Source organism: Gloeophyllum trabeum (assembly GCF_000344685.1).
Source record: "Gloeophyllum trabeum ATCC 11539 unplaced genomic scaffold GLOTRscaffold_00003, whole genome shotgun sequence".
Classification (NCBI taxonomy): Eukaryota; Fungi; Basidiomycota; class Agaricomycetes; order Gloeophyllales; family Gloeophyllaceae; genus Gloeophyllum; species Gloeophyllum trabeum.
Window position 1 is genome coordinate 1,521,429 of NW_006920412.1, and position 22,508 is coordinate 1,543,936.

The 22,508-nt window shown below is 52.4% G+C and overlaps 8 protein-coding genes across 8 annotated transcripts; 4 read left to right on the top strand and 4 right to left on the bottom strand.

Moving 5' to 3' along the window:
- Positions 1-3,813: 3,813 nt before the first annotated feature.
- GLOTRDRAFT_37434 (uncharacterized protein) lies at positions 3,814-4,149 on the top strand (the record flags this gene model as incomplete). The annotated part of the gene is made up of 1 exon (XM_007864783.1): positions 3,814-4,149. A coding segment is annotated over one exon (336 nt), but the record flags the coding sequence as incomplete, so codon positions are not given.
- A 1,149-nt stretch (positions 4,150-5,298) lies between these two features.
- GLOTRDRAFT_37175 (uncharacterized protein) lies at positions 5,299-6,735 on the top strand (the record flags this gene model as incomplete). The annotated part of the gene is made up of 6 exons (XM_007864768.1): positions 5,299-5,562; positions 5,619-5,750; positions 5,797-5,897; positions 5,953-6,412; positions 6,451-6,605; positions 6,669-6,735. 6 exons carry the CDS (start codon positions 5,299-5,301, stop codon positions 6,733-6,735), a joined length of 1,179 nt encoding a protein of 392 aa, XP_007862959.1.
- A 509-nt stretch (positions 6,736-7,244) lies between these two features.
- On the top strand, positions 7,245-11,332 carry GLOTRDRAFT_72289 (uncharacterized protein; the record flags this gene model as incomplete). The annotated part of the gene is made up of 14 exons (XM_007865234.1): positions 7,245-7,841; positions 7,920-8,330; positions 8,380-8,924; positions 8,976-9,066; positions 9,129-9,312; positions 9,364-9,687; positions 9,747-9,820; positions 9,871-9,971; positions 10,020-10,108; positions 10,160-10,323; positions 10,377-10,451; positions 10,510-10,636; positions 10,688-10,748; positions 10,801-11,332. 14 exons carry the CDS (start codon positions 7,245-7,247, stop codon positions 11,288-11,290), a joined length of 3,333 nt encoding a protein of 1,110 aa, XP_007863425.1. The 3' UTR covers positions 11,291-11,332.
- A 929-nt stretch (positions 11,333-12,261) lies between these two features.
- GLOTRDRAFT_36636 (uncharacterized protein) lies at positions 12,262-12,576 on the bottom strand (the record flags this gene model as incomplete). The annotated part of the gene is made up of 2 exons (XM_007864729.1): positions 12,262-12,381; positions 12,457-12,576. 2 exons carry the CDS (start codon positions 12,574-12,576, stop codon positions 12,262-12,264), a joined length of 240 nt encoding a protein of 79 aa, XP_007862920.1.
- A 259-nt stretch (positions 12,577-12,835) lies between these two features.
- Positions 12,836-13,410, top strand: GLOTRDRAFT_126665 (uncharacterized protein; the record flags this gene model as incomplete). Its single annotated transcript, XM_007865235.1, has 3 exons — positions 12,836-12,903; positions 12,957-13,172; positions 13,236-13,410. 3 exons carry the CDS (start codon positions 12,836-12,838, stop codon positions 13,408-13,410), a joined length of 459 nt encoding a protein of 152 aa, XP_007863426.1.
- A 343-nt stretch (positions 13,411-13,753) lies between these two features.
- On the bottom strand, positions 13,754-15,567 carry GLOTRDRAFT_35443 (uncharacterized protein; the record flags this gene model as incomplete). The annotated part of the gene is made up of 10 exons (XM_007864641.1): positions 13,754-13,827; positions 13,887-13,962; positions 14,020-14,122; positions 14,183-14,287; positions 14,338-14,532; positions 14,585-14,728; positions 14,784-15,158; positions 15,214-15,256; positions 15,308-15,375; positions 15,449-15,567. 10 exons carry the CDS (start codon positions 15,565-15,567, stop codon positions 13,754-13,756), a joined length of 1,302 nt encoding a protein of 433 aa, XP_007862832.1.
- A 497-nt stretch (positions 15,568-16,064) lies between these two features.
- On the bottom strand, positions 16,065-17,056 carry GLOTRDRAFT_56862 (HIT-like protein; the record flags this gene model as incomplete). Its single annotated transcript, XM_007864840.1, has 3 exons — positions 16,065-16,410; positions 16,496-16,649; positions 16,707-17,056. The coding sequence occupies 3 exons, from the start codon at positions 17,054-17,056 to the stop codon at positions 16,153-16,155; spliced, it is 762 nt and encodes a 253-aa protein (XP_007863031.1). The 3' UTR covers positions 16,065-16,152.
- Positions 17,057-17,444: 388 nt separating this feature from the next.
- GLOTRDRAFT_35727 (RabGAP/TBC) lies at positions 17,445-22,060 on the bottom strand (the record flags this gene model as incomplete). Its single annotated transcript, XM_007864659.1, has 14 exons — positions 17,445-17,699; positions 17,749-17,766; positions 17,822-17,981; positions 18,035-18,071; positions 18,129-18,228; positions 18,284-18,387; positions 18,456-18,684; positions 18,736-18,808; positions 18,857-19,946; positions 19,994-20,104; positions 20,155-20,281; positions 20,332-20,507; positions 21,794-21,961; positions 22,015-22,060. Coding segments are annotated over 14 exons (2,694 nt in total), but the record flags the coding sequence as incomplete, so codon positions are not given.
- Positions 22,061-22,508: the final 448 nt, after the last annotated feature.

The window sequence follows — 22,508 nt, forward strand, 5'->3', positions numbered from 1 at the left end:
CGATTATATACCGGACGATCCCGAATCAGGTATATCGCACCTTTATGCTATGTGTTACGCTATTTGCATCCATATTCCGGATTCGCTATCAACCCGAGATGTGCTTTGATATTTTAGCTATGATTCATTGTACTGTATCAGGCCAAAAACCGGACTTCCCCATTGTTCCATATATTTATCCATATTTGCTCTATCACTGGGTATATCTGCGGAAATTGATATTCAAATATGGTAATGCATTTGTTTCTATTTGATATTCCCTGACATTACCGTTGTAGGGGATCGTCTGTGGCTCAGCTCCCATATGGGGAGTATATGACTGTATATGGTGGTTGTGTGGAATTCACAATATTGTATTGACATATGGGACTGAATGCCACCGCGTGTCATATTATCGGTTGCTCGATGTGTAGTGTTGGTCACTAAGTAAAGTGGCTTCGAAGTGCGCTTCAATCCACTTCGAGATTTAGTGACTTCATGAAACTTTAAAGTCGACGTCAGTCGCTTTGAAGACTTTGCAAAGTGGTGACGAAGGTCACGTGATTGACATAACAGGAAAATATCGCGGCACGTGAATTGACGCGACGCGTTGATGCGTCCCGCTTAGCGGCTGAACGTTTGCTCGTCGCGCTACTCGACGACGAAGAAAATTCCGGTAAATTCTATTAAATTGCGATAAATATGTGTGAGCCCTACCAGTGCCCTCTTCGTCCCGATGGCCACCCCTGCCTGCTTTTGCGACACCCCCGAGGCTTGTGTTTGCACCCCAGGCTCTCAATATTCACAAACCTCTGCTACCCTCTCCACATGGCCATCGACAAGCCTCCCTCAAACCCCAAATGACCCCTTGGACACTCAAGCTCTCCTCCAGTCTAACCAGTCTTTCCAGTACCCATGTCCTCCTGCATACCCCGTCTACTGGCCCCCTCCTCATTTCCAAGTGTCAACAAATCAACCCTCATTCACTCAATTTCAGGCCTCGGTCCCACCCAAGATCTCAGCACCACCCGCAAATTCTATTCCGACTCAAGCCTTACAAGACTCTACGGGTAATGCGATCAATACAGCACAGCCGGGAGCGCGCAAACGCAAGAGGAAGGGCACCGGTGCACCTCGCGCTTCGAAGAAGGCCAAAGAGAAGGAGAACGGCGCACCCAGGACAGCTTCCGTCTGCGGAGCTGGTCCGACTCAGAGTCCAGCGTCAAGCACGCCCGTCAACCGGACTTCGGACGACGGCGTCAGTGATGCTTCCGACGTCGAGCAACCGTATTACGGCTCCGTCGTCCGGCATCGCAAGTCTCGGAATATCGAGAAGTCCACCGCCTCGGACGTATGGTTCTGCATGCGGCCGGTCGACACTAGGGAGAAGCCAGCAAATTTACCTTTACCAGTCGACAATACGGAATACAGGACCAAACCCGATGCGCCCTTCGTCGCTTGCCGATTATGCAAGTGCGTAATGGGATTTCATTTGCCAGATGTTGTGACAACTCATTTCTCTCCTGTCAGGCAAAAGAAAGACTGGTCTGCCTGGAAATGTACCGCAGGCATGGCCTCGACAATCCGCGATCACCTCAAGAAGTACCACGGCACTGTCTGGCGCAACATCGTCATCACACACCATCTAAAAGGCTGGAGAGAGCTACTAGCAAGCCCCGCAATGGACGCCGGACAGGAAGGCCAAACCGTACGAGAGCCCTTCTCTTTGAAAGGGTTTCTCGATCGACTTGTACGGTGGATTGCCGTTGATGATCAAGTACGTCGCGCAAGTTTAGGATACACCCCAGACTCACATAATCTTGCTTTTCATAGTCTCTTAATGTCGTTGACAGCCCGGAACTGCGCGACCTACTGCTTTTTCTCGGTACGGAACTGACCGAGAACGATATCCCGCACCACAAGAAACTCGGCCGTCTGATTGTCGCGAAGTTTACCGAGGAGTACAACAAGATGAAACAGGAGATACAGGTAGGGAGTCTCGAGTACTGAATCATCCTCTGACTGATTGAACTCTTAATTATGTCAGAAAGCACTAGGCCGGGTGGCTCTCACGACCGACTCCTGGTCCGACAAGCGCCTTCGGTCATACCTCGCCATCACGGGTCACTACATGACGAAAGACCCGACCGGACGCCTCATCTTGCGGAGCCGTCTGCTCGCATTTCGCCGCCTCACTGGAGGTCATGCAGGCTCGAACATTGCCCGCATAGTCATGGATGTTCTGCGGGACCTAGGTATCGAAAACAAGGTAGATCAGTGCTGATTGTCTGTTGTCATAACACTCATTGTTACTATATAGATCGGTATGGTTACTATGGACAACGACAGCAAGAACGACACCATGATGATTCATCTCGCGGCCGAGCTGGCAGGATTAGGTATACCCTTCGACCACAAGGGCAATCGAGTGCGGTAAGCCATGTTTGTATAGTCAGTCATTCATTGGCTAATGTATACCTACAGATGCTTCCCGCACGTTGTTAATATCGCCGTCAAAACCGCGCTGAAGGTGCTAAGCGGATCGACAGTGATAGCACCCGACGAACTTGGCGCCGATTTCGAGCTGCTCGACCAGATCGACGTCGTCACAGCCGAGGTCGATGATGTCGAATACCTTGCGGCACTCAACAGGGATCCCGTCGGACGCGCACGCTCCCTCGTCACTGCGTGTAGAGGCTCCGATCAGCGCCGTTCTGACTTCCAGAAGACCATTCGGGAGGGAAACGAAGGCAATCTCTTCGAGGCTGAACTCCCAGAGAATGAGCTTCTGAGAGATGTTGACACCAGGTGGTCCTCGACGTTCCTTATGATTGACCGAGTTCTAGAGTTGTATCCGGTATGTGTCACCCTCTTGAGCTTTGCCCTGGTCTCACTCATTCCCCTCTAGGCCATCAGCTGCTTCCTTGATCATGCTAAGCAGAGTGAGATCTATGACCACGGTCTCCCACCAAAGGAGCGCGAGGTTCTGAACGACATTCGCGACTTTTTATCTGTTCCTCATACAGTGCAAGAAGTATTGTCAGCCGAGAAGACCCCCACGATAGCAATGGTCTTTCCGGCCTATGAGCAGCTTCTCGATGCCCTCAAGCACTTGGAGAAGAAATTGAAGGGTATAGCACACGGAATCCGTGTTGCCATCACCAAGATCGAAGAATACATGTTGGAAGGTCGGACGACTCGTATATATGCGCTCGCAATGAGTAAGTGCTCTGTATATTCATGTGACATTAGCTAATCCAATTGTGCAGTTGTCAATCCTCTCACGAAGCTCAAGTGGATTGAAGACCATTGGTCTCAAGCAGATGCTTTGGCCGCGAAGGAGTGGATGCGGGAGATGGTGCGTATCAAAGTGCTAGTTCATTTCGCAGCACTCACACAAACCTCAGATGCTCAGGTACCGGAAGGAACTGCAAAGGGCCACGGCACCCGTACAAGCCCGTCCTGTCACGGGGCAAGTGGCTCATCCCGCTGCCCGTGCACAAGCTCGCGGCTTCGCCAACATCCGCCGGCTTGTCAAAGCAGCCTCTGAGGGGAGTGTCTCGTCGACGGCATCTAGTACCACCTCCGGCGAAGCCAGCCAAGACATCAATGGCGTCGGCACGACCGATGCAGAGGCTATTGAGCGACAAAAGGAGATTAGAGACCAGCTCATCGTGGACGAGGAACTTGAACGTTACCTCGCGGCGGGCGTCATTGGAGATGACGCGCTGGACGACTTCGATCTCGTCGCGTTCTGGCAGGTATGTTTCGGATCGCACTTCTGCAAGTCCAAGTCATTTTTCATTCTCATCGGCTCGATAGGGGAATCAACATCAATATCCGTTGCTCTATCGTGTTGCACTCGACATCCTACCGGTTCAAGCTTCCGCCGTTCCATGCGAGAGGGTGTTCTCATCCAGCGGAGAAACCGACGACTCCCGTCGCAGCAAGCTCTCTGCCTTTATGTTTGAAGTCCTACAGATTTTAAAGTACCTCTACCGGCATGAACGTCTTGATTTTGCTGCAGACTGGGCAGCGAAAGAGGCGGATCTTCGGGAGGTTCTTGAGCCTCCCAAGGAGAAGGTCCATGGTCTCATTTCCAGTGATCAGATCGATGTTTTGGCTCAGTTCTTGGAGAAGTATTTTCCTGATGATAGGAATGATGCATAGGATACTTTGTATAATTACATTGTACTGTGTACGACCTTTAATTCATGTCCGAGGCGGCGAGGACGTCCTCAGGACAGCAGCCACAGCCGTGAGAATCCTGGGTGCACGCGCGCCACTGACTTCGCAAAGTCTTCGACGTCACTTTAAAGTGACTTCGAGTAAACGAAGTGTGTCATAAACACACTTTGAAGGACTTCGACTTCACTTAGTGACCAACACTACTTTCACTACTCACCGTGGCAGGCTGCACAGCTGCAGTACTAGGCTCGTGACCACCCTGTCGTACCGCTATTGAGGGCAGAATATCGGTAGACAGGCTGGTACATTTGGCGTGGGAATCCAGTATACGCCTCGTTAACTCTAATTCGCCGACCGGCTGCTTACATTTTGGCAGCTGAGTTTGTCTGAGTTGAATTTTCGCCCTGCCCTCAAGTTGATCGGAATCTGACTAGAAAGAGTTTTGTAGTCCGCAAGATCTCGAGACTTAGCGCGTCCCAGAGACGAATTCCTGCAGCCTTCCCGTGCCGTACAACTCACCGCCACACAGACATGTCAAACAAACATCGCAGACCTATCACTGCGGTGGAAAGTTTCTCTTGCCATGATAGCTGCGCCAGGAAATCATCGGAGAGCGCGGGTAGACCCTTCGGTAAGGTATAAGTAATATACAGAAAAATCAGTCCGGAGTTCGTTTTCCAAGGGCCCGAAGGTAGACATCTATGGCATTAATCTTGTCCATGATTATAGGAGCATATTGTATCCAAACATTTAACGAGCGTCGGACGAGGGAGCGGCGAGGAGCGAGAGACTTCGCAGCGGGCGCGACTTGTAGTCCGACTACAACATTTCTAATGACACTATAAAGCTGGTTGTATTGGACTACCAGGGTTCTTACTCGACTACGAAAGGCGCATTCGGCAGACTTCGGCAGGGTTCGGCGGACGTCGGCAGCAACGGCAGGGCTGCGGCAGGAAGATAACGACGCGTATACTGGATTCCCACGCCAAATGCACCAGCCTCTACAACATAGATTCTGCCTCAATCTGTTGTAGAGGGTGGTTACGAGCCTACTGCAGTACTCCCTCTCGTTTAATACGCTTTGAGACTTGTTGGTACTCTCAGAGGAGATACTGTCTGCTGCTGTGCACCATGGAGGGACCTCTGAAGGAACTCGCCAAGCTAGAGCAGCTGACCTCCAACTCATCGTCGAGCAAGAGCAAGTCCGTAGAGGATTCCCTCGATGCCCTGCTCCAATACTTACACCAAGTTCAAGACCGCTTGAAGGCGGGCACTGAGACCCAGGACACATTTGCTAACCTCACGAAGACCGTGGAGGCCCGGAAGAAGGATGTCGAGGATAGACACAGAGAGATATACTCGTGCCTGTCGCGGTATGGCAAAGCTCTGGATAAGGTGCGTCGCGCAAGTGGAAGCGTACGGATATAATACCTTAGAGCTGATGTACACAGAAATTCACGAGCTCATTGCCGACGTCTCCTCCTATGTTTGCGTCTCCTGAGGCAACGCAAGCGCTGGAACGAACAGTTGCCATCCACTTTCTGCGCACGGGGCAGTTCAAAGTAGCTGAAACTTTCATCGAGGTTGGACTTTTTTCTAGGAGAATTTTCCGGAACTGACTCCCTCCAGGAATGCGGGGCAGACGTGTCTCCTGGTATGCATGGCCAGTTCTGGAAATTACATCAGATTCTCCAGTCGTTGAAGAATCAGGACATTGGCCCTGCGTTATCGTGAGAATGGGTGCATTTCAGAGCCTGGGCTGCAACTAAACTGTACATGCTGCAGATGGACGAAGGATAACCGCGATTTTCTCGAGTCCCGTTCTTCGCCACTGGAGTTCTACCTTCACCGCTCCCAGTACATACGCCTGTTGCTCGCCTCTCATCCTCCTCAGCCGCTCCCCGCTCTAGCCTATGCGAAAGTGAACTTTGGCCCCTTCTACGAGCGACATGCGCTGGAGATTCATCGACTGATGACGTGCACTGCCTATCTGCCTTTATCACGTCTGCAAACATCCCCGTATGCAGATCTAGCGTCGCCTGCGATCCACTTTGACCTGGAGCCCATGTTCGCTAAGGAGTATTGCGCTAGTATGGGTATGAGCAGGCAGGTGCCGTTGAGGGTCGTTGGGGATATCGGAGGGGGAGGTGCACTGGCGCGGATCGAGAAAGTGAGGAAGCTCATGAGAGAGCGGAAGAGCGAGTGGAGTCAAACTGATGAGCTACCAGTTGCGTTTCTCTCCACTGTCTTGGTTGTGAGAGCCATTTTGACCGAGTTATGTAGATCGAAATACCGCTCCCTCCGGAGAACCGGTACCACTCGATATTTGCCTGCCCTGTGTCGAAGGAGCAGTCGACTGACGCGAACCCGCCAATGATGATGTCGTGTGGGCACGTTATTGCCAAGGACAGTCTGCAGAAGCTGAGCAGGAACGGAGGGTAAGTCGTGCGCGTTACTGTGGACGGCCTTACTGACGTCTATGTTCTGCCAACGTTATGTAGACGCGTCAAGTGTCCCTATTGCCCGCTGGAGTCTAATGCAAGTGCTGCTTTACGCGTGTACTTCTAGTGATGTAGGATATGTCCAATTGTCATGTACTATTATTCCCTTGTATATTAATGTGAAGTTAGTCCATTGTGATGTATCTGCCTATCTTCGCCATAATAAGACGGTCTTCGCCATTTTCCGTTCTTGAGAAACCCGTCGGCGGAACAAAACGCAGCTGATAGGCGATATGTTGCTGCACTGACCACTGTTAATTAGCGGCTGAGGGTGGCACAAACAGACAACGCCCTCGCCTTTTACTAGGGCGTTCCGTGTGTCACCCTCACTTCAAAGCCGCTTAGGAATTTTTCAGGATATCTGCTCTATCCGAGCGCGTAGATGTCGATACTTGCTTTATTTTTATTGAATTTGTATACTAGCGGGAACACGTGCACGTGTCTAACGCGTCGCGACCACACGACGCGTCTTGGACCGTTTGAACTGGAACACCATGAGACGCGTCGAATGAGACTGCCGTAGCCCTACTCGCTGCCCTTGTCGTCTGACTTCATGTCATACACTCGTGCCCGAGCATGTCGCGCTTCAGGCCTACTCGCGCGTCTCCGCCTCCCAGAATCCCCCCAAGCACGACATCCGCCATCGCCTACACTCAAGCCGCAGACCTCTCCCGCTCTTCCTCCGCATCCGTTCCAGAACTCGGTGGTCTATCCACTGACCAGGTCGAGTTCATCGACGCGGTCATAGACCGCGCAGGCCGGACCGCCACAACTTTCCTGACGGTCTTCAAGGCGTACAACGACCTCCTGCAGGACCGCGGTTTGGATCCCCAAAATGAAGTCGTGCTATATGGCAAGCTGCTTAAGATTGGAACTCTGAAGGGACCCAACTGGGGCGAGAAGTGGAAGGTGGTCAAGGAACTGCACGGGTACGACAAGCAGGCGCGACCAGTTCAGCCTCGGGGTACAGCGGCTCCAGTCAAGACGTCCACACCTGTACCTGCTCGCCTCACCTTGGGTCCGAGAGCCGTACCTAAAATCGACGATGACACGTTCACGTTACACTCGCACGATGTTGATACTCAAGACACGGGGACTGAGGACGAGACGGAGCAAACTGGCAGTGCACCACAGTACCACAACTCCCGCCTTTGGGCACGGCGGCCACCGTCTGTGGCTGATTCTACCACCGCCGCAGCTAACTCTCTCGGTCTCGATCTTGGCGCTACCCCTACCCCGACTCCGTGGCAGAAACCTTCGAAAGCTCTCGAGGCCCAACCTGTCCGCCGGCAACCTGCGCTATGGGAACCCGCACTGAGTGAGACCACGGTAGACATTGCACCCTCTCTATCTACCACGCCGCCTTCCTACAGAGCTATTGAGCGACCACGAAATGGTGCAGTGCCAGCTGCGCACACCCGGCAAGCCACAGCTCCGTCAAGAATAACTCGCCCGCCATCTCTCCCTCCTCCTCCATCTAAGCTCACTGCTGCCCAGCGCATCGCTCAGGCCAAAGAACGTAGAGGTAGCGTCTTGAATGAGAACGATGCGTGGAACAAAATCAAGATGGAAAGAGATGAGAGAGAGGCCGATAGGTTTCGTGAAGAGAGGCTGCTCGAGAGGTGTTGGGATGTATGGAGGCAAGGGTATCAATGGACCGTGGTATGCACCTTCGGATACAACTTCTATGACAGATTCTTATGTTTCTCAGACGACCCATGAGCAAATAGCTCAGGCCCGAGACAACCTCATCCTAAGACTTGCTATCCACCGCTGGCATAGCAAACTAATTGCCAGGCAAGAGGTGTATCAACATGTAGCAAAGATTTCCGATAACAAGAAGCTCAAGACATTCATGTCGATTTGGAAGGCAAAGTTACAACGGAAAAAGAAGGAAGAATGGCGGCAAGATATGCGGGCGAAGATGAAGAGCGTCCGCGAGAGACGAGAGGCCAAGCTCGTCGAGGACGCTTGGGCAAAATGGCGGCAATTATACCAATCTCGACTTGCGGAACAGCATTATAGTAAACAAGTCGCCCGGCAATTCTTCGAGCGGTGGGCATCGAAGCTGGTAGAGATCGAGCATCTTGAAGCTGCTGCAGATGAATTCTCCGAGGCGAGGGAGAACAGAGGTGCTATTCGAGTATGGCATCAATGGAAGCGCGCAACCGAGTTGAAGGCCGCTGAGAGAACCGTCGTCGAGAGGACGGGCCTTCGCATCATGGCTAGCACATTCAATAATTGGAAGAGACAGATGTAAGTGCACAATCGGAAGGAATGGACCACCACGTTCTGACCGTACTTCAGGCATGACTACCATACTGCACAAGAGTTCCACGATGCCATGGTTATCAAGAGGCATTGGCGTTCTTGGAAGACATCTAGAGACCGGATACGAGTGTGTAACCTACTTCCGCTACTGTCAAGTGTATAGTCGGACCTGACGGCTGTGTGGTTTAGGCACTAGAACGACGTGCAGATAAACACTTAGCTCGACAGGATGATATTCTCGTGCGAGCTGTTCTTAGGGTATGGAAAGCGCACGAACGAGGCAAGCTGCTCGAGCGTGTTAGAGCCACAAGGCTTCTGAAGCAGACTTGGGCGGTCTGGAAGACCCGAGTTTCGGCTCAGCGAGAGCGTGAAAGTAGGTAACGCATTTTACTCCTGGGTCTGTTCTCACCCACGTATCAAACAGGCACTGCTATTGCATTCGCGACACGTCCTAAATCCTCGCTCGCTGTATCTGCTCTGAAGACCTGGTATCAGGTCTACCGAACCCACCGCAACTCGCAAGCCTTCGCTGTCCAGTATCACTCTGCGCAGCTGACCTTCAAGATGCTACATATGTGGCGTATTCAACTGCGAGTCCGCTTGAAGATGATCAAACAAGCAAAGATTGCAGAGAAATTCTTCCTTATGCGGCGGGCTTGGAAACATTGGGTAGAGAAGGTTGAGGAACAAAAAAGACAGAAGAAGCTGAAGTTGTTAGAGCAGCGGATGTTGCTTCAATACTTCGACAGTGGGTTCAGTACCGGCTTTACTATAGCAAAATGTCGCTTACACATCGTTCATCTATAGGGTGGATTCAACGCACAAGAGAACAACGGCACTGTAAATTAGCCGAAGGCTATATACAGGACCTTGTCGCTAAGGTGGGCTATTCATCAGCGATAGTTTGTGTAGGCTCACCCGTACTATTCAGCGGATGATGAGGGATGCTCTGTCTCACTGGATTAATCGCGTAGTCGACATCAAGGACCGCGAGATCCTGGTATCTCAGCGCTACCACCAGAGACTCCTCTCGTAAGCCCTGGCTTTATGTGATCCCGGATGACATTGACGGTCTGTTAGTTCTGCCTTCAAGAAGTGGAAGAATATCTGCGCACGTCACGCAGAGGATTTCAGTCTCATGGAGAGTTATCAGGACGTGAAACGCGAAGGTGGGTGACTCCGCTGCAGGCCTAAAATGCACGGTATTTATGCGATAGCAGAGACGATTCGGCGGACGTTCCACAAATGGTTGGCTGCAGCCCGTGCTTCTCGTCATCGACGCAAAGTATTGCAAGAGAAGGAAGCCGAGATCAAGCGTGCTTCTCTGGCAGCCGCTTGGGACAAGTGGCGAGAACGCTTTAAAGATGAGAGGCTTCGACCGATTGTGAGTAGCTGCCTCGACTAGCAGCACGGAATAGACACTGAATATGCGCGCAGGAGATTGACCTACTCATGCGAACGCAGAGGAATACCTTGTTCCGAGCGTTTGGCATCTGGCACTCGAAGACAAGGGTATGTCCGTTTGTCCTCCTATATTTCATGGGTCTGACGAAGGTGCACCTGCCTCTAGTCGCTCCCTGCCATTCGCTTCCATGCGTCGAACCTGAAGACCAAGTTCTGGGACAAATGGCGAGCCGCTATGCCGCGAGCTCTTCAAGCTAGACAGGCAAGAGAAAAACATCGTAAAGCCGTTTTATGTAAGTGCTGGAAATCGCCAGAGGAACTTGGTCGTAACTAATACCCCCTAGCTGCTTTCATGGATAAATGGGTACAGAAATACAAGACTAAGATTGAACTGAAGGCTGTCGCGTGCGTTTCTTTCCTTGTGCTTTCCAATCGAAATCTCATCAAGTCGCTGTAGACGCGCCCGCTACTTGCGTTTGCCGACAGCTGCCCCGCGCCGACCCCAGCTTCCAGCATCTACCTCGAGAACGGCCCCATCGAATCCTCGCGTTGCCCCACGCTCAGAGTCGCCTACGCGCTCCGAGCCGGACCCGAGCTATTCCATCTCCGCCTTTGCGCAGAACAGACTGGGCCGTACAAGAACAAGAACAGCATTCGCAAGCTTCCTATCCAGCACCGCGTCCAATCCCACTCCCCCGCCCAGGCTCAGCGAAGTGGGCAGACCAAGACTGTTCGCCCGCGGTCGCGACGTCAGCCCTGCGCGGACTGTCGCTTCGTCCGACGATGCGGAGGACGACAAGAAGACGGACGTCACTGGTATATCGCGGCCTCTCAGTTCCATCACCGGGCCGCCGGGCGAAGTGCGACGCACTGGGTTGTGGACGGAGTTACGGGAGCTGCAGAGGAAGTCCAGAACACCCAGCGATAGGGCATCTAATCCATCATAGCGGCTCCCCTCGGACGGTTATTTATTATATATATTTATACGCAAGCCATGTTATATCCTCTATGCATATGCTTTATGTCGGATTGTCTGGTTAGGGTGTAATCGTTATTTGTGCACCCGACTGTCCATCTTACAAAATTCCCCACCAATGTACCAGACACTCTTCATCATTACCAGGGCCCGCACTGTCATTCATCCCTATCTCGGATGTTCGAGGACAACTGCCCGATGCCCTGAGAAATCGGCCATCTAGGTACACTCGTTCCCAGCCCGACGGAACCAGAGGTGTAAGAAGATAGACCCCGCCCTCTTTGGAGCCTCCTCCGTTAAATCCATAAGCTGGACCGAAGCCGCAAAGGGGCAAGTATCTGACTCGGATCCATTTGGTCTGGGACACCGCGGCGACTATCCCAAAATAAAAGAGGGCAAATGTCCAGGGCGCGCGCCACAGGCCCCGTAGTGCTTGCGCAGAGCAACTGCGGCGCATCAGGGATGTGCATTCCGCGTGCAGGTCCTGTTAAGCAACGTGTGGAGTACCGCAAGCGCCGTGAGCGGATTACATAGCAAAACACCGGAGGCAAACTACCACCGGACCCACGACTGGTGAGCGCCATGGATTCTAAGAGGACGGCCTCGGTGATATGGTATGGACTTGGAGGGAAGGGGAGTCATCTCGAGCAGCGGCGCACGATAGTCTGAGGACTCTATCCGTGGGAGACGAGGCTTATAAAGCACAATCACCGTATTCCAACGCTTGTCCGTCGCCGCGAGCGTAGTCAGGGTGAGTAATATGGGCACACAGAGGCGTGCCAACGAGATAGATCGCAGCTGCTGGAGATAGAAGCAGATATCCTGACGGTCGTCCAGGTTCTGGAGAGTCAATTCGACATGGCTCTCAGGGTGCCCTGACATGATGTCCGTGATGGGGGCAGGACAGAGCTTCATGTGCTGAGAAATTTGTCGAGAGAGGTGTTAGGAGTTCCTGAAGTACTGCCAGCCGACCCAGTTCGCGATGACAAAATACGAGGTGGTAGGGACCAGCAGGATGAAGAAATATTTATAATGGGTATCGCGAGCGATCATGTCTAGCACCTATCAATCAACCAAGTCAATGATCAGGATACCCAAAGCTATTTAGAGGTGCAGGGGAAATCATGGAGAACCTACAGTAATGCCGGTTGAAGGGACGAACGCACTGAACAGAACAGCATAGCTGCCGAACACGAAGAAGGAGATGGAAAGCAGGATGATGAGATGGCCCGAGTTGAAGTCAGAGAGGCGAGCCATGTCTGAATGACGCTGAGAGCAGAGTATTTATGCAGCTGCAAGAGGATCAGCGGTGATGGACTTTCACCGTGAAGGCGATCCGAGGATGCCCAGAAAGGCAGGAGGGACTCCCGATATGGAGTGGCAACCCCTGTATTCGGGCTTCTGTGACAAGCAGGATAGCTGCACTCGACGGCCACCAAAATATCAGCCTTGACGGCGACCAACTGCTCCACGACCTCGTCACCCACCGCGCCGGATATAGCCCTGCGAAACCAACATGGACCCGATCGACTCACCACACAACCGTCACCAGCCTGGCGCAGACCCCCAGCCAGAGCACCTCCCGTCAGTCCCCCGCCGTCCCCGCCGTCCTGTCATTAACTCCCCGTTCCGTACAGCGCACAACCCCACGAGCACCCAGACTCTTCAGACGTCCCCGATCCGTCCCAGCCGTCGTCGGACGAGCCCCCTCCAGCGCACAGTCGTGAAGCATCAGGAGAAGCCCTCAGGTCAGGCATGCAGTCTCCCAACCTCCCGGAGCTCCCCAAGCACGAGCTCGATTTCTCCTTTGATTCAATAATCAACAGCAAGAGTGACTTCGCATCCGACCCCGAGTGCGTGCTCTTCCAGCTCTTTACAGCCAGCTAACTAATGTCTCCTCGGTTACCACCGAGCAGGTTTGCCCGGGTGCAGAAACGCGCCTCCAACGTCCTCAAACTCTCCGAGGAAAACGAGAAACTCAACGCCGAGCTCAAGGCTATGACCGAAAGGCTGGAGGCGGCCGAGAAGAAGCGCAAGGAGCTCGAGGAGAGAAGGAAGAACGGCGGCAGCAGCGGCAACACATCTTCTTGACCTGCATACCTTACATTGGAGGAAACAAAGCTAATCAATGGTGGGACGGATTGCATTTTCTCTGCCTATGATACCTGTTGCATTTTGGTCCGGGGAGGTAGAACCGGTTTGCAGTGTACGTTACCCGCTCACGAATGGGATCGATCGCTCTCCATTTGATACCAGTCACTCATAATTCTTGCATCGCATTAATGTCACTTTTCTTATGATATCGCATTCGTCCTAGCCTCACGCGAATCGAAGGGATCAATATTCATTCTATCTATTCAGAGGTAAACCTCTGTCTACTTGGGACAATTACAATGACACGTTCTTTTCCTTGCTTCTCTTGGTCACAGTTATACTAAGCCCGAGGTTTCTTCGACCTTTCGCTGGCCTCTCTAATAGCCCAAGTTAACTCGTAGGACTTGACGGCATCTGCAGCAGTAACAAGTCAGCCAATCATGCAGAAGTCATACTCCGTATGCGCTACGTACCTTCGTAAGAGCTGAGAATCTGCGCCGCCTCCGGGTCCTCCTCGATATCCTCGATGACATCAATAAAGTGCGAGATCTATACAACAACTATGCATCAGCAACGTATGTATGACGCAGAATGACCTGGACGAACCTCGGAGAAGAAGGGGTCATCGTCCGCGAAACGCTGGACCGTCTCGTCGTCATCGCCGGGCTTGCGGATGTACAGCACAGGCTGGACGTAAGGGTTGACCAACCTACATCGAAGCGAAGATGATTAGCCCGCCATGCAGCGGCACGGAGACAGGTGTACGTACTTCAGGGAGTAGCCGTCAGCAAAGACCTCGAGCTCGCAGCTGTAATTGTGGCCCTGCAGGCCTACGACATGGGTGAAGCTGCCCACAGCGCCGTTCTCGTACTTCCTACTCCGCGTCAGCAAATATGCGTCACGAAAGCACGGCCACGAGCTTACCATGTAGCACTGGTGACACGAGGAATCCTGTTCTCTTCGGGAATCTGGCTCTCGTCCACCTGCATCTTGCTCAGGTGCCCCGGGGGCTCGTACCACTCCAGCGAGTGGGCGACCACGGTCGAGATGTCGACATCTCCCCCGAAGTAGCGGGAGAGATCACAGAAGTGCGTTCCCTGTTCAATAACGGGGCCAGCACTAACGGGTATACATGAGAAGCATACAGCGGGAAAAGCAGAAAGAAGTGCACCTTTTGGACTTGTCCCACCAGTCTGGCTTAGCGATCGCCTCGTATGCGCAAGCATAACGGGCCACCGTGGCCATCACGGTCAACTGGTTCTCAGTGATGATCTGCTTCATCGTCTGCACAGCTCTCAGGTACCTCAGCATGTACCTGAATGCCATGAGTGAACCGCTCGAGAGCCTGAACAAGAGAGAGGTTCGCTCACCCGACCGAGCAGATAGTACCACTCTCGCTGATCTGCTTCGCCAGCTGGAACCCCTCCGGGATCTCCTCCTTCGGGCCCGTCGCCACCGGCTTCTCGATGAACAGCGCGACGCCGGGGAAGTGCTTCAGGATCTGCAGCTCGATGTCGCGCCCGGGCTTCGTCGTCCCGCGGAACATGGGCGGGCTGCCGACGATGACCGCCCGCGGGCGGTCGCGCGGGCTCATGTTCTTCACAAAGTCGTCGAGCGTCTTGAAGATGCGCGTGTTCTGGTACGCGGAGACGACGAAGGACGCGCATTTCTTCTCGAGCACGGCGGCGGCGCGCTCGGTGTTGGGGTCGATCAGCGCAACGACCTTGAGGCGCGGGCCGAGCTTGCTGTGTGCGCGGTTGAATAACAGATAAAACCAGGAATATAGTCGAAGGTACTGACTGCTCGAGACGGAAAGAGTGGTTCCAGGGACCCTCGGGGGACCCTAAATATGGGGGTCAGGGGAAGACATTCAGCAAGTGATGAATTCACGCACCGAACATGATGTTTCCTGCACCGATAAAGAGTACATTGAAGTTATCGTGTCCTCCGATAGCGCTCGCCCTGCGCATCCGATCTCGTTAGTCCACCGTAGATGAAATGATCGCACGAATCCAAGGCTGGGACGCATACTCACTTGTCAATAGCTACAAGCCTCGAGGGATCGATGGAACCACGGCGCGATGGTATGCCAGAGGGACGTCTCCCGGAGGGACGCCTTTCGGACGCGCGGCGGCCTGCTGGGGTAGACTGCATTTCGGTGAGAGGCTGCATCCGGAGACCCTAGACGCGAGGCTTATATAGACGAGATTCTCCGTGTGACTGCGAGGCCCCGTGCAGTAGTGGATAGGCTTTACGAGGAGCGCAGATGAAAGAGGACAGAGGGAAAGATCACGCTTATGTAGGGCGCGACCCCGAGAGATTTACAGTTTCCCGGTGGAGTGCATGGAACTCTCGATCTTCGTGCGGGGCATATCGAAGAGGTTTAGTACGTATACAATTTTCATATCATTATTACATCTGCCCATGCGTGTCCTCTACCCCTAGCTGTCTGTCACGAGGGCGGGCTCAGCTTGAGCCCAGGGGATTGCATCAAGAGCAAGCCTGCCACTGCAAGTCGGACCGTACGTCCGATCTCACTCGAAGATGGCAGTCCAGCGCGGCCACAGAGCTAGCATTCGCAGGAAATATGCGCGTTTGAGTGGCGGGAGGTTTGACGCAAGCAAGTCACATCCGGCGAGACGCGATATCATCGCGTTTGAAGTTTGGAGCAGGAGTGGTTCCATTAATACAACGCACGGATTACTGATCAAGATAGGGAAGTCAGAGACAACACACCGGTCACAAAGTGTCTCCCGTATCAGCGCGTTTGTTCGAAGGTTCCGAAGAAGGCTGCTCTATCCCAGCTGCCTCTTCAGGATCAATGGCGCGTTTGCGCTTCTTATCGAACCTGCTCTTCTCCTTCTTCATCCGCTCTTCCCACTTCTCCTTCAGATGGCCTTTCAGTGTAGGGATATTCTTCATGGGCCTGTCGCATTCCCAGCACACCAAATCCTGTTTCAGCAAGGGTTCATATTCCTCCTTCTTTAATTGAGTCTTCTGCAATGCCATAGCAGGACCGCATCGGTTTCAGGTCCAGTTCCTGCTGTTCAGCTAGATCACCGAGATCGATAATCGCACGCACCATGTCATAGTAGGACTGATCGGACTCGAACCAGGACAAGACATCGTTCAAGTGCAAAAAGAAGCCTAGCTTTGGGTGGAAGGAGTTATAATGCTTCTTATTCTTCAGGGCTTGCGACACCAAGTCCGAAGAAATAACATGAAGATGCAGATGTCTACACCACAGACCAGTACTGGCGCGGTTGGCAAGTTGAATGGACGAAATCGCTCACTCCATGGAAGGCACGGCATGGAATCCAAGCCAGACGTCCCACTTGGAGCCGTACCGTTTCACCATTTCTTCTTCGACCATTTTCTGTATTTGCCGAGCATCCTGGCCAAGCATTTCTATCAGTGACTTAGCACGCTCCCTGCCGGACTTGAAGAGAGCCTTCAGATTGCTAAGCTCTGCCACCGTGAATGGCGGAGTCACTCGAGGAAGGACAAGAAAATGGAACATGGCCTTCGGATACGCATCGAAGATAGTCAGCGACCTCTCCGTATGCTGGAATAGTACGGAGGAAGGTAATTCAGTAGGACTGGACTTGAGAGCGTATGTACGCAGGATCGTGAGGTTAGGCATTTTCGAGCAATAAGGACGCGACTGCAACAGAGGATGAGGCGGACGCGTCGTGTCTCGTGCATCGCTGGGCTGTCGGCAAATTCCGCACATGCTCTGACTCAGACATCTTGTCTCTCCCCCTCCACTACTTCGAGAGGAGAAGTTGTTTGGGCTCATAACCTAAAGCTGTGTGATAGGTTATGTACCCAACCAACGACTCCATCTTCTGGGTTGTCGGTAGACTTGGCTGCTTATTGTTGAACCGGAGAGAACGCTTGAGTATTGCTAGTTGTGCTGCAACATCGTCGGGTAGCAGTCGAATGTAATACGCAAGGCGGGAAATACATGGCTGGGAGTTGCACTATACAGACTATGATCAACATGAGATCGAACTAACAATACACGATGCCTAGCGGCCAGCCTTCAACAGCTCCCGCAGGTTCTCGCTGATAGTGGGTAGCTTCTGCGCTAGATCATCGTTAGCGCCTTGGTTGCCTGCTTCGCTGACAGACCGACGGTGGCGGAGATTGTTGGAATTCGACTTGGGAGCCTCAGCCTGACGACGATCAATGTCCGCAACTAGTTGCGCGAATGATAGGAAGAGGACTTCAGCTTGAGCCAGGGTCGAATCAAGCTCAATCGTCATGCTGAGTTCGTTGCAGTACTATTGAAGACCCATTAGCACATGCGAGGTGCTCGAACTCGTAACTCACCTTCAGAATCTCGTCGAACTGCGGTGAAAGTCTTCAGAAGACAAGAAGCAGAAAGCTTTGGCAGCGTCCGCACCTCGATCAGATACCTCAGGATCACATCCCGATGAGATTCCAGTATTGCCAGGGCCACGAAAAGTACAAAGTTATTGCTGTAATAGTCTGTCCATAGAACCTCCCATAGACGAAGGACGTCATCGAACGGGAATTCTCGCTTGAAGGTGATGAGCACCCATCTAATAGAATTGTTCAGGACATCATCCATGAAGGAATATATGGATTTGCAGACCGGAAGCAGAAGAATAGATTCAGCCCATCCGTCTTCTCTGTAACGAATGTTTTATGAATCACGCTGGCAGACTCTATGGCGTCGACTGCCTTACCTAAATGCCGATATAACTCCGGGTCCATCATCGCTATGAGTTCCTGCAGAGTCAGAAGCTGCTTCTTCATGCCGCTCTGGTCGCGCAAAAAATTTTGTTTCTGTTCAACGTCAGCCCCTATTAGCTGCCTTGGAAAGAATGCAGCGAATACCCACCATGCGATTCATGACTTCTACGAAACACCAGAACGTCATCTCCTCATCACCATCCATGACCACGTAGATTGGAGCACAGAGATCAGACATCCCCTGCACGTATCCTTCAAAACCTTTGATGTTAGCATCATGGATGCATGCAAACATGGTGCAGACACGAGTGACTACGAACCCAGCTCTTTCTCGTAGAAGTTGTATGTTAGCAGGACCGCTGCCATTCTCTCGACATGCTCGTTGCTCGGCGATTGGGCACCGATATCTCCTAGGCCTGGGGACATTATGGAATAGCGATGGTGCATGGCCTTTTCCTCGTTAGGCGTCGTGGCAGCTGACGCAGGTGAGGCGAACATCGGCTGACTACGGTCTGTCCGACGACAATCCACGTCAATTCGATGTCGTTCCTTAGGATAGGCGATGAGATCCAATCCAGAAATCAAGAAATTAGAGAATACCTCAATGACATCTGGTCGATCAAAAACTTCTGACACGCCGCACCACTGATCCTTCATACGGTGGTATTCTTTCCTAGAAACCTGTTTAGTGGACAGACGGAAAGGGCATGAAAACAAGTACTTCTTCTCTTCCCAGCGCAGAGCTCGCTCCTCGTGGGTAGCATCCCAGTCGTGGACATTCAACAGGAAAGGCCATATCTTCCGTCGTAATTGCCCCTTCGGATTGATTCCCCTCCTGAAGACTTCTCTCTTCAATGTCTCGATCCGCACTTTCGGTGTACCGTCGTTCTCAAACCAAATCTCCCACATGTATTCATTCACCGGGTGCGCTGGGTCCCTGGAAGACTTGGGGGTCGGTAAATTCGAAGTGGAGTGCAACAACTCAAATACTCCAAGTGATGAGTTTTCCTCTGGCAAGCCCTCGGAAGACGACGACGGTATGGCCTGCGCTTCTCTTCTCCGCGCCCTTTCGCCCTCTTCGGCGACAATCCTTGCCCACCGAGCAAGGTATACACGGGCGCTTTCGAACTCCCCAACCCCACTCTTCTCTACCCAACTGCTCCATTCTCCAGGGGCATTCACAAAACTCTTGACGGGATCAGGTAGATGCGGTACAATTGGTTTAGCTAGAGGATGAGAGAGTATATTCTGAGCAGCGTGTCTAGTAGCTCGTGTGATGTTCGAAAAGGATTGAAGCAAGGCAGTACGAGCTTGCGAAGGCGGCTGAGACCGAGGCGATGGAGGCTGAAGGGATCGATGCAAGATGGATGAGCGGTTCGAATAAGGATTGGGTGGTGAGGCGGCGGATGTGGGAAGCGGTCGAGGCCGCCTGTGGGCGGGAATGGGCGAGTGAGAGTCAGCATAAGAAGAGGTAGCTAGAATATCATCGACTGCGTCATCGTCGAAGATCTGCGTGGAATGCGTTTCAATGTCCGCCTTGGAAGGGTCAACCAAGTACAAGTTAGTTTGCAGATTCGAACGCATAAGATGGCAGTAGGCGCGCAACCGCGCTAGCAAGTCTTCACCTCCCCAAGTCGAGGATTTCGTTCCTAGACTTGCTTCGTTGGGAGGAGGCGGATACGAAGAAGGGTTGCGTCTTGTGACCGGTGAAGTGGCAACGTGGCTGGATGTAAAGGATTTCGACTCATCATCGTGGAAATGTAAAGTAGGCAGTGTGGTCCCATTAATCAAGTTTATGGCAATAGATCCGTCTGCGTAATCTTCAGCATCTGCAAGTCAACTATGAAAGAGGACTCACGCCATGATGATAACGTCGGTGGGTTTACAATGAGAGAGTATATGGATGTGATGGGAACAGAGAAGGCATACGACTCCGGTCTCGACGTAGGAAGGTCGATTAACACAGCATCTCGGAAGGGATAAGAAATTACAACTGGTAGCACCATAGGATAGTCTTACCGTCAATTTCCTCGTCCAGCGCAGCTTTCTCTTCTACCTTGACGAATTTGTCCCATTCACCGGGACCTTTCTCATTGAGCAAGTTCTCTGGGATCCACGCCAGGAAGTACGTCGGATTGGCAGCTTCCTGTGCAAAACTATAGCCCGTGCATTAAGAGACCATTTACTGCTGCTCACTCTTTTCACCAAGGTGACGAAGCCGGGAATGTTATCCCTGGCGTACGCGGTAGGATTCACGTAAACTTTGGATTTACTGTACAATAAGCGATACTTGCTATCTTCAGGGTTGTCCTGCTCTTGTGTGGGGCCATTGCATCCCGACAAACCTTCGCTCTTGATCTCTACCATCGAGTCTGACTGGTTCGAGATGATAAGGAGTGGCAAGCGCTGTACGGGTTTCAGAGCCTTACAGAGTCCACAGAGATAGTAGACAGGGTTCCGTCAAAAGGCGACGACTGCGGGGACGAGCCCATTGAACGAGATATATAGCCGCGTCCGTAGTCGAATTGAACCTCCAGACTGTGGCCGCAGCAAGTCCTGCCAGTGGCTGACGCCCGCCGCCTTCTCTCGGTGCAAGACACAGCCAGCCAATGATGTCGTAATGCCACGTGCGCGGCCTTGTCGATCAAAATAAACGCTGCCTACAGTGTATGTCACTAAGAATCGGCACCTCTGTGGCACCTTAATTATGCCGCCGTAGGCGGCGAGAAAAAGATTTGAAACATAAACCTGGCAAAAAGATGCGTAATCCTGCATTTTCATTTTTATCGGTGCGTACGTAAGCGTTCAAATATGGGGTCGCCGAGCGTAACCTCATTTATTTGGGAGCCAGCTGCGTCCTGATCACTCAATATGGTTGTATAATACGGAATGGGGGTCTCCGATGGAATTCCTGCGATAGTGAGTGTCCCACACGTCCAGAGCAAGTAGTGCCTTCACCCTAACCCTAGCCAGGCACGTGGCTCGGCTACCCTGGCCGTGATTACAAAGCTTCCCTTTTTGGTAGCTCCGCTGCATCTCCGACCCAAATTCAAATATGTGAAGGATTAAATTCTTAAACGTGGGAATTTCGAGAAAATAATCAGATGGCCCGAAAGCTCTCGTGAAAAGGAATCGATTGGTCTGGTTTTCGGGACCTAAAAGTCTTTTCTCACGATCGTGATAGGATCCGCGGCTCGCCTATTGCCGAGTGGTCGGTTTTGAGCGCCTCACACTTGCCTCACACTGTACGGTCCCCAATTGGTCCCCAACACCGCACCGTGAGCGCAAGAGATGGCACTTGTAACAGCGTCAGGTCGTATAGAAAGGGGACGTATGAATCATCTGTCTCTCGACCATCCCTGGGCGCGATGCGGCAACTGAACTAGACTGTGGACAGCAGACAGTCATAATGATTTTGAGAGCAAGGCTGACACTTCAGACGCGAGCGCGGGATTCATATCCCGTTGTGGTTCGTTCAAGCCCATGAACGATCGCAATGCAATAACAGAGAGATGCACGGAGAGATGCCTAAAGAATACAGACAAGCAGTGACAGAATGGAGCTCTACTTTTGGTACGACCAGACGTTCCGGAGTACTATCGAATATCCATCAGCAATCAGTTAGTCTGCACTCATATGCAACAGACTATAAACTTACAGCCAGCCTGCGTCGCTAACCGGTTGATCGAATCATCGCTCTCGCCCATAGCCCGGACTTGACCGCAGAGAGCGAAGGAGGTGGATGTGGACAGAGCCCGTCCATTGGCGTCGACGTCCGCCACACTGAATTGCACGGAGGCGTGGTCCTTGGACGTGATAAGGCGGTCTGGAGAGAAGCAGGTTACGCTGATGCTTGGAACCAGACTAAGCTAGACATACTAGTGGCCGCGCATTTGCGGGGGACGTAAAGGTCGACGAGGATGCCCTAATATCCACTCAGAAAGTCATTCTTCGCCGTTAGCGAAGCGATACACACCTGATCGTTCTCCATTGCAGACTAGTGAAGGTGGCGACGGCGGTGGCGAAAGGTCTACCAGGAGAAATGGCCGACCGTGGGACTACGAGGTACTACTGTACAGTTGTGGCAGTTACCGCATTTGGTGCAGCTGTGGCTGCCCAGCCGCGAACGTCACCTTATGGCCAAGGGGTGGACACCGGGAGAAGCCGAGACCGCATGAAGGGGGGAGGGGGGGTCTCGAGGGCCTTAACAGGAATTTATTAAAAATAGATTTGGCTCTGTGACAGCCCTGATGGCAGAGATACGGTACAGGTGGTACTAAAACTGCTTGCTAGTGAGGGTTACAGGGCTTTATTAGCCAGGACAACCTCGCCTTGGCCATTGCACGGAAGAAAACATAAAGCGTAGACAACAT